The sequence below is a fragment of the Electrona antarctica genome (genome assembly GCF_951216825.1).
Source record: "Electrona antarctica genome assembly, chromosome: 1".
Taxonomy (NCBI): Eukaryota; Metazoa; Chordata; class Actinopteri; order Myctophiformes; family Myctophidae; genus Electrona; species Electrona antarctica.
Genome location: NC_136806.1, coordinates 36,445,215 through 36,455,987, shown reverse-complemented (window position 1 = coordinate 36,455,987; position 10,773 = coordinate 36,445,215). Strand labels below are relative to the sequence as shown.

General features: G+C 39.6%; 1 protein-coding gene across 1 annotated transcript; it reads left to right on the top strand.

The window, feature by feature from the left end:
- Positions 1 to 523: 523 nt before the first annotated feature.
- nkx1.2lb (NK1 transcription factor related 2-like,b) lies at positions 524 to 9,302 on the top strand (the record flags this gene model as incomplete). Its single annotated transcript, XM_079496860.1, has 3 exons — positions 524 to 739; positions 1,928 to 2,108; positions 8,587 to 9,302. 3 exons carry the CDS (start codon positions 524 to 526, stop codon positions 9,300 to 9,302), a joined length of 1,113 nt encoding a protein of 370 aa, XP_079352986.1.
- Between the last annotated feature and the right edge of the window lie 1,471 nt (positions 9,303 to 10,773).

The following is a 10,773-nucleotide window of genomic DNA, read 5'->3' as shown; positions in this document are numbered from 1 at the left end:
AATATAACCTATAAACAACGAGACGAGACGGGAGGAGAGGAGAGGAGAGGAGAGGGAATAGCGGCACGAGACTGGGAAAAAAAGAGGAGAAAGTTACGCTAGACAGTCTACTCTGGACACAAACCCCACCGTGATTTGATCTGACCTGACCTGCCTGGCGGGACGCTCCGACTCAACTACACAAGAAAGCAACAACTAAACAATAACAACAACAAAACAGAAACAGCAACAACAACAGCAATTGGACTGACGCGAGATTTTTGCGAAAAAGTGCAAAAGTTTATAGCCATACGCATAATTATCTAATGGAGCATCCTCCTAGTGAGTTTTGCAGTGACACTGGAGTTTGAAATGACACAAACGAACAAATGGGACTGTAAAAATCGTTGAATCTACTACTAACCAAATATATATATATTTATACAATATTTTTTAATCAATTGATATAGTAGTATATTAATGGGAACTGTGTAGTATACAATTAAATATATGGGAGATCATATGTCTGGTGTAATTTGACGCTATGAGCCGAGATTTGAAGGGTGACAGTGTGGCTCAATCTACGGCCACGGTGATCGTGGTCGGGCCGGACAGTGGAGACATGCTGGACGGGACCACAGCTGTGGACAAACAGCGGGGCTTCTCCTGTCCGGTGGCCGCCTCCAGAGAGCCTCAGCCCGGCGGCAACCATACCGACAGCCCGCCGACCCGAGCGGACCTCCTGGCTCCATCACAGCAGGTACGGGACCAAAAAAAGAAATAATAATAATAATAAAAATACAAATAAAATAAAAAAAATAAAAAACAGAACGTCACTGCAGAGTATACAAAGTGTAACTAAATGGACCCATTTGGTTACACTTTGACTCTGGGAGTTACAAATCAATACATTTCGTCTAACATGATCACATGTATAACGAATGGATACATTTCATTTGTAATGTGTATTTGTATAGGCTACATTTGTGATTTACAATAGGCCTACACTTGCGGTCCATTTGGGTTACATTTGATACACTGGCTTTATAACTTATAAATCGATATATTCGTAACTTGTATTTGTAAATGCATTTTTTAATCTACAATGCACGCGTATAGGCTACATTAGGCCTATTGGTAAATACTTGTGTATTTGTACATTCTGGGATTTAGCACTGAGGAATTAGTGCTGTGTTATTGATGTTTCGATTTGTTGAATTTCGTCTTATCGAATAATAGGGCAGGGTAAAACATGAAAAATGATTCAAATGCAATCAGAATCACAACAAAATGTTATAAAAGTATATGGCCTAATTTAAGTAAATGTTGCAACATGTAAAAGTACAGTCCGACTTCACTATAAGTATAGGCCTATAGCTTGTAAGATGATGATCACTTTGAAGGGGGGGGGAAACTGCATGGTGAAACAAATAAAATACAAATTACATGCGATTCCTTCCAACACCAACCATTGTACATGAATACAATTATCCCATTTGTATTGTTTCCGTGAGATTCGGTAATATAAAATAAATCAACTTACATTATTAAATAACTATCCATTGAAAGCTGCTTCATTCGGTGTCAAACTGTTTATAAACTATTATACCAACTATTATTCAAATGCATTGCTGCATTCATGAGGATTATGCCTCTCAAGTTGTTTATGGCTGTATGTTAGGCTATATTATTTATTAGTAGTCTTGTGATTATTTCTGTAAATTATACAGGACGCCAGAGAAGAGAAGGCACTGAAGACTTGTTTTCACCGCCAGTATATTATGGGATTAATTAAAATGGGATATCAACAGAATTATTGGAGGTTATTCCAGTAATAGGCTAAATTGTCAATAATTACTCCGATTTTGCTTGATGTAGCCTAGTAGGCCTACTTTGTATAGCCTAATACTCGCCTATTAATAATAATAATAATTATAATTATACACAGGGGTCTAGTGGACACAGAACAACCTCCTTCTCGGTTCTGGACATTTTGGATCCCAACAAGTTCACGAGCAGCCGAAGACATCACGCGCCGGGATCACGCACGGAGCACCGGGACACACACGAGGAGGACCTGCACGAGCCGCCGGACACCTGCGGGGACGGCAGCGCGTGCACGAAAATTAGTAAGTTTACAATCAATTCGTTTTTTTTACTAAGGTCACGCGTGTCTAAAATAATAAATGTATTTTTATTTTGTAATCGTAATTTAGTATAAAGAAATGTACTGTGATATCAAATGGACTTTCATTTGTAGCCTATATAACTTTTGTGTTGCAAGTCTTTCTAAGCTTTTCTAAATTAAAATCTGTATATCAATTATCTAAATTTCTGGTTCTCAACTTGGGGTTCGGGGACCATCAGGTGGTCCAAATGTGACCCAAATGAACAGTTTGGGATCCCAGAGAAGGGTCCAATATTAATATAGCGTACAGTGATATCAAACTGGGGTCATTTAAATCCCCTCTCCGTCTCTTCGGAAGAATAAAGAAATAACAAACTTACCGGCAGTTCTTTCTGTGCTATACCTTTTAAAGTTGATAAAAGTATGTTTTGGCCTTTCTCGCTAATACGCTCTCTTTGTCCCATTTCGCTGTAGCCGAATTATTAATCGCGAGGTGTCATAACTGTAAATGCATTCAACGGGCCTTTATATCCTAATAGGCCACCGGATAAAGATCCAATTAAATCCTAAAGAAAAACAATTAAAACCATTCGATGTCGGTTTTAATTGAACCCTAAACGAGAGTGCGTGTGCGTGAGACAGACAGACAGACAGACAGACAGACAGACAGACAGACAGACAGACAGACAGACAGACAGACAGACAGACAGAGAGCGATCGATATTCCATTATTGAACGGTGAATATCTGTTCCAGCCAGCTGCTATACAGCGGGCAGTCAGCTATCGTCGCTGGAAACCTTGTATGTCCTATATGCTCCAATGGATATATTATTGTTTAGTCACAGAGGCTCTTGTTAATACTTTTCATTGGTTCAATATAAAACACTTAAACTTTCAAAGTCAACGTTAGAAAATAGCATCACAAATATAATAGCCGATCTCTAAGCTCAGTGCATTGCAAAAAAAGTTACAAAATGGAGATAGGAGGTTTTTACCGGATATACCGATGCTATTGATAATGACAGCCCATTACAGCCGTTTTAACTCACCAAACTTATATGTCTTCACAAGTCACAACTATTCATTATATCATGTATTATTTAAATGAATCTTACGATTTATTTAGTTCTATATGTATGTATGCATGTTCAAGCCTGTTGTGGAATGTTGGCTATCTATGCCACTTATATTGTTATAGTGAGCAGGTGGGTCGATTACACACGGATTAAGGCGGATTTAGACGGACATAAATTAGACCGTCTCTCTATGCTCATATCGTCATCCAGAGGACATTCCGTTCGCAACTTCGCAAGGCAAACAAAAAGACAAATATAGGCCAGTCTATTTCATATATAATGTCCATAAACTTAAATAAACTAAACTAATAGAATATAAAACATTCTGCCCACTATTAGCCGATACTGCTACATGCACGCATGCTTAGTCTTATTAGTTGGCTTGGCTATATAGCTATGTTGACCAACGGATGTAAAATTAACATTTTCAGGTTAGGAGTCAATAGAGATGCTGATAATGAGGCCAATGATAAGATAGCATTAAGTATTGACACTTTTGGACGATTTGATTTGACTTGTAGTTCCTTCCATGTCACAGAAAATGACATTATTCGATAGTTGTCAAATCGTTCAACAAATTACAGTGCAGGCAGTTCAAACTTATCAGAAATTGAATAGATTTCTTATATTTTCTCTCCCAAATAAAACCGTACGGCCTACACACGGTAATTACTAGCCTATAATAATAATAATAATAATAATAATAATAATAATTATTATTATTATTATTAAACAATTAATTAGTTGAACATCAGAAGTCAAATAATATTTATTGGGTAGGCCTAGTTTGCATATTATTGACGATGGTTTGTAGAACTATATGTTATGACCCTCGTGGCTCCCTAATTCTGAGTGTATTATGGGTACAAAATGTATGTATTAAATTACACAATCTAATCTTCATAGAATAACTGAGATTTTACACTGTAGATCGGGGACCAAGAAAAAAAAAAGGGGTAGGCTATACTATAATAGCCTAATTTATATCACACTGCAGTCATTGAACTGAAAAAAGTTTGAGAATAATTGTTTAGAAATGTCCATTGTTTTCAAGCAATCAACGCGTCATTTCACGGCACAACGGCATTCATTAAGTTAGATAAACAATTCCATTTCACGTGTAGGCTATAGCAGATGTCATGTCAGTTGATATAGGCTAACATTTTGAAAACCGAAGCAATTAAAACGCGGCAAATATCTATTAGCTATAGCCTATTCTGTGAATAAAACTTCTTGTCTAGGCCATGGCTACTCTTCGCCAAAACTAAAACGCAAATACCGTCATCTGCCGCAGTGCCACGTATATAGCTATACCGTATAGCCAAAACATGATGAGATAGGCCTATATTAAAATATTACAATTAATACCGATTTATTGTCACCGCGTTTGGAGCACAGACGGACAGACAGACGGACAGACAGGACTGTGGTCACTCACGGAATTTGGATTCAATTTATTATTAAATCAACAGCGTGCATTTCCTATGTTGTGTTAGGCTACTACAGCAAAACTCATGTTAAACTCCTGTTAATTGAACATTTTTTGTAAACGGCCGGGTCCAATTGACATTTGTAAATTGTAGCCTATACCTCAGATTTAACCACTTATAGCCTATATGCCGGAGCCCCACCCCATAAGGCTCTTTGTACTCGGACATTGCATTGCATTTTATTTTATTTGAACAGTCATTTAGAGGATATTTTTTTATATCACCTACGCACAACATGAAAATCTAAATATTTACATTATATTACATTCATTTATTAATTTATTAGGCCTAGTACTTAGGCTTTACCTAAGTACTAAATCTCTAATTTTATTTACACATTTTACACATTTATTTTACATTTTATTATGACATTTAAATTAATTTCCAGCCTTTGTAGCCTACTCTATTTCCACTACAATGATAACCAGTTTTAAAAGGTTGACAAATAGTGAAAATACAAAGTGTAATATTTGTAATATTTCTGTGAAAAGGTTTTTTTCAGCATGGGTAGCATGGGTCCGTGGACCATGCAGGGGTCCAAATGGACCCTTACACGTCTGTAAATCTGTCAAATGTAACCTAATTGACCCTTTATGGGCCCATTTGTACACTCTCAGAGTTAAATAAACACTTTCTATTTAAGGATGTAGTAGGAGTGAATTTGTATGGAAGTGGGGGTCCTTGAAACGAAAAGGCTGAATCAGGGGTCTAATGAGGGGGCGTGGCCCACTCAGTGTCCTAATGACAGGAATGTCACCTACAGATGACATGCCAATAATCATTACATTTCAGTGATGGACAAAGTAGGCCTATATATATTCTCAAGTAAATACTAAAATAATTATTCAATTATTTATTTTGAATATCAACACTTTGTTTTAAAGCACGTACTTGATTAATTTATACTTTACTCTTGCGTAGCCACTATGCCACAACAATTTCACAATCTCTGAATGCTTCATGCTAAAACTTGAGAGAATACAGTAGTCGTTTCCATTACGACAGATTGAAAATAACCTCATACTTGACATAACCACTTGAACCCCAGCATCCCTACTCTGGGTAGAACATTCACCAAAAATAGCAGATCTACAAGCTCACAGCGCGACACAATGGTGGCACGTTCTGAGCTTGTGGATCGGCTATTTTTGGCGAGAAGGTTTGGTGATCCTTCTCACTAAGTATAGAGGGTCCAAGTCAGGGCTATTCAACTGACAGCCCACGGGCCAAATGCCCCCACCCCCCCCCCCAAAAAAAACCAACCCACTTGTAATGCACGTATACTTGATTAATATAACTTGAGTACAAATTAAAAAGAGCAACTTTCACTTAATTAGTAATATTTGACCAGCTACTTTACTCTTGCGTAGCCACAACAATTTCACAATCTCTGAATGCTATATGGAGTCTGGAAGTACACCCGCTGAATGCCCATTCCGGAAGATGTCTGTTCGTCATTTCCGTCCCATTTAAAAACATTTTTGTTTTTGAATTTCCATTTCTGATAAGCAAGTTACTGCAAAGAAATGGAAGTGGGGATAAATCCCGGATGGTTTTCAGCGCTTCCTTTCCACAGACATTTGAAAATTGTGAGAGTCAATGGTCTGGCTGCAGAGTCTATCTCTGTACCTTAACTCAAGTACTGGACACTTTGATCACCACTATGCTGTGATGAGACCAGGCAGGTGGTTGGACTACCTCCAAACAGACATGCCACCCCACCTCCCCCTCCCCCTGTGATCTTTGGCGTCCCCCCAGTGTAGGAGAAACACTGGTCTGATGTACAGATGATAACAAGATCAACCTTGATTGATCTCGACATTTGGACACCCGTTAAACAGAGCTATACAAAAGGAGAGAGGTTCATATTTAGCAGCACAAATAGAAGCACATACAAATCTACACACTGTACATGAGAGCAGAAGTTCTCAAATTACTGTAGTCCATGTATTTGGGCTGCGGACCCGCATCTGAAAATAGTTGGTGCCATGCAGAGACCCCCACAAGATTTGGGTTTTGTGGGGACCATCCAGAACCCAATTTGAGAACCCCTGCATATAGTATAGTAGAAGAAGTACTCTGATTATTTGAAATAAATAAAAGTAGCAAAACCACAATGTAGAAAAACTATATATTAATATACAGTACTGTAAACATACTCATTATGCAGAATGTACCACTTCACAATCACGTTATTGGATTGAAATTACTACATTAATGTATCACTATAATGCTGCCGCTAAAGATGGGCTGATTCTAATCACTTATGTGCTGCTGGGTATAGATTACACTGTATAGACCTACAATATAAAATGTAGTCATATATCACTTAATGTATGTTTTGTATTAATCATCTAAATCTGAAAGGTAGTAATTAAAGATGTCAAATATGTATTATGGAGTAAAAAGTTGAGAAGAAGTACAAAGTATAAAACAATGGAAATAAAGTAAAGTTTAATTGTAATCAAGAACAAAACTTGAGTACCGGTAAATGTAGAGTACTTCGTTTCTGCCACAGAGTATGGGTAACGTTCTGCTTTAGGATTATACCTAATCCAGCATTTCCACAACAATCGTAGAGACACAACCAAAGAAAAATGTCCTGATAGAATTGAATAATTTAACTCTGAGATGGTACAATTTGTTTCCATTTATACCCTTAAAGGACCACTTCACCACTTTTCAACCTATCTTCATATAATACAGTAGGTCCTCACTAATAATCATGAAAAAATGGCGCAATTTTTTTCTACTCGGTCTGTGTATCATAGGAGGGCTGTGGGCAGTTCAGAAACCGTCCTCCAGTGACATCATCGATGGGGAATACAAGTTAATAGAAACTGCAGGCTTTATAGTCCTGAAAAGTTGCAATGCAAAAATGGAAGCCATCGTTCTCACGATAATGAAAATCTAAACAGTTTTGTAAAGAAATCATGTTTAAAAAAAAAACCTGCCTAATGATGATGTCACTGGAGGACGGTTTCTAAACTGCCCACAGCCCTCCTATGAGACACAGACTGAGTAGAAAACAATCGTGCCATTTTATCATGATTATTAGTGAGGACCTATTATATGAAGATAGGCTGAAAAGTGGTGAAGTGTTCCTTTAAGTTCTCACAAGTGGATGAATGAACACAGATCATTTCATGGTGTGCGTCACATGATGCCATCTCTGCATGTGGGGTACAACTGTAAAACAACAGCTTAGTGCTTAGTGTGCGTGAGGAGGACTCCACATTTGCAAAGCAATTAGTCACAAAAAGTGTGTCTGTCATTTCATGTGAGATGATGAGATACTACCATTTATATCCATAACATTTGGTAGTCTGCTTTTTTTGTCTAGCTTGCACAGAAAATATTGGAATAAAGATTGACACAATGGTGTCTCTAATCCATGTGCTTTGCAAACGTTTTTGTCTCAGGTCACCCCTGCAAATAACCTTTTCACCCCTGAATTAGTTACTTTATAGAACCTTACATTTTAATGTAACCTTAATACGGTAGTCGTTTCCATTACGACGGATTGAAAATAACTTCATACTTGACATAACCACTTGAACCCCAGCATCCCTATTCTGGGTAGAACATTCACCAAAAATAGCAGATCTACAAGCTCACAACGCGACACAACTTTGGCACGTTGTGAGCTTGTGGATCGGCTATTTTTGGCGAGGAGGTTTAGTGGTCCTTCTCACTATATAGAGGGTATAGACTAGATAGAGGGGCTCAGTCAGGGGTATTCAACTGACAGCCCGCGGGCCAAATGCCCCTGGAACAATTAAAATAATAATAATAATAATAATAATAATAATAAAACAACTTTTTTTTGCGGGCTAATGAAAGTTACAGGTATAGTGTGTGGTATGAATTGATGATATTCACATGTGTGTGTGTGTGTGTGTGTTTCCCTAGAGGAGGGCTACATGTACAGGGGCTCTGAGGACGGTGGATTCCACCGGGCTCCGTTGACTCCAGACTCAGAGGCCGTGGACGAGCCGTACAGCAGCGAGGAGAGCAGCTCAGCTCTGGTCGGCAACGGAGACGGAGACGGCAGCATGAGCCACCAAGAGGACCCTGACAGGGACAGCAAGAGCCCCTCCGGAGGGGGGTCCAGCCTCCAATCCGGAGGCAGCCAGTCGGGAGGCGGCAACAAGCCCAAGCGGAAGCGCTCCGGCTCGGACTCCAAGTCGGGGAAGCCGCGGCGGGCCCGGACCGCCTTCACCTACGAGCAGCTGGTGGCGCTGGAGAACAAGTTCAAGTCCACGCGCTACCTGTCCGTGTGCGAGCGCCTCAACCTGGCTCTGTCGCTGTCGCTCACCGAGACCCAGGTCAAGATCTGGTTCCAGAACCGCAGGACCAAGTGGAAGAAGCAGAACCCGGGTGCCGACACCAGCGCCCCCACGGGGGGCGGGGGAGGGGGAGGCCTTGGCAGTATGAGCCCGATGAGTCAGTCGCCCCCCATGGGCGGACACTTGATGCACCCGGCCTACGCGAGCCACCACCATCCCTCGGCGGGAGGTCTGGTCCAGCTGCCATTCCTGACGCCCGGCCACGCCGCCGTGCTCTCGCCCTTCATGCTGGGCTCTCAAGGCTACGGCGCCCCGACGTTCTACACCACACACCTGTAGTGTGCGGGTTGGACACTCCTGCTTTTGTACCGAGGACTGACTCACGTGTGCAGAAGTCCCGCTTTTTATACGTTATGATGAAAACACTACCGTACACTGAAATGTCTACCCATGATGCCACATGCTACTCATGTAAGACTGGACACACAAGCCAGCAGGCATGCGAGCGCACACATACACCCTCCCCCACACACACACACACACACACACACACAAACAACCACACACACACACACACACACACACACACACACACACACACACACAATATATATATACTGTAGCAAAACGTCATCGACCCATGATGCCACATTTATGTATAGGAGTGGACTCACACCAGCACATACTGGCAAGAACATGACAGGCAAAGTATGTGCGTGCGTGCACGTATAGGTACAGTCGTACAAATAACAAAAAAGTTGGACTCATTCATAGTTTCAAAGGCCTCAGTTCAGTTGATTTTATATTGACAAGTATTTCAGTTGAGCAACCAACCAGCTTACTGTCAGCAGTGTGGCTTTAAGTACCTCTCTTCTCATAAGCTGGACAAACTCTGGAGTCTTGAGGTAAAAAAGGTGGTGTTTCTTTTGTTTTATATGCTTTGTTGCATATAAACATTGCAGTGATTTCAACTTATTTTGATAGAATGTCAATATTTGCCAAACTCTGTGGTCAAATGTATATAGAAATGCTGACATGAATCTATGTTCTAGCTTTTAATTCTGAATGCAGTTTGAAATGAAATAAAGAGACCCTGTAAGTTGATTTCTTTTAAAGTCTGTATAGAAACCGATCGTTCATTTACAACTTCTGGAATGGCTTGAACTATTGTAAGAACTGTGGAACTGCAACTGTAAATGTTTTTTATTTCTCTCTCATTATTTATTGAATTTGTTGCCATAAAGTTATTTAATGTATTGAGTCCTGATCATACACCTCTTTTGATATTTCAATAAGACGATAGTAAAATAGTAAGAAATACAAAAGACTATCATAGTGCAGACTTATTATCTTAATTAGAATATTGAAAAGTCTTTTTTTATCAATCGGAATTATAATTTTATTGTTTTCCGATTAAAACAACGTTTGGGAACTGAATATTCATGGACTGTTCATTTGTTGTTATACTGTAGGTTATTATCTCCGCCAGGCCGGAAGGCCGAGACGTAGAGATAAACCTTTACGATATAATTAGACTATTTTATGTAGACATAACCCTAGATTACTAGGATGCATGATTTGTTTTACCCTACAGGACCTATAGAGCGTCGCAGTCCCGCCCCCTACCATGGACCAGGAAATGAATCCCAATGCATTTTTCCCATAGACATTTCTATTAGTATTTATTTAAAGACGGTTACGCCACGGACAAAGCCAACTCGAGTCGTGACAACTCATGACAACACAAACAATATTTTGGACCAAACAAATAATTACAAAGAAGAAAAACAACAAAAAAAGTGTTGTAACC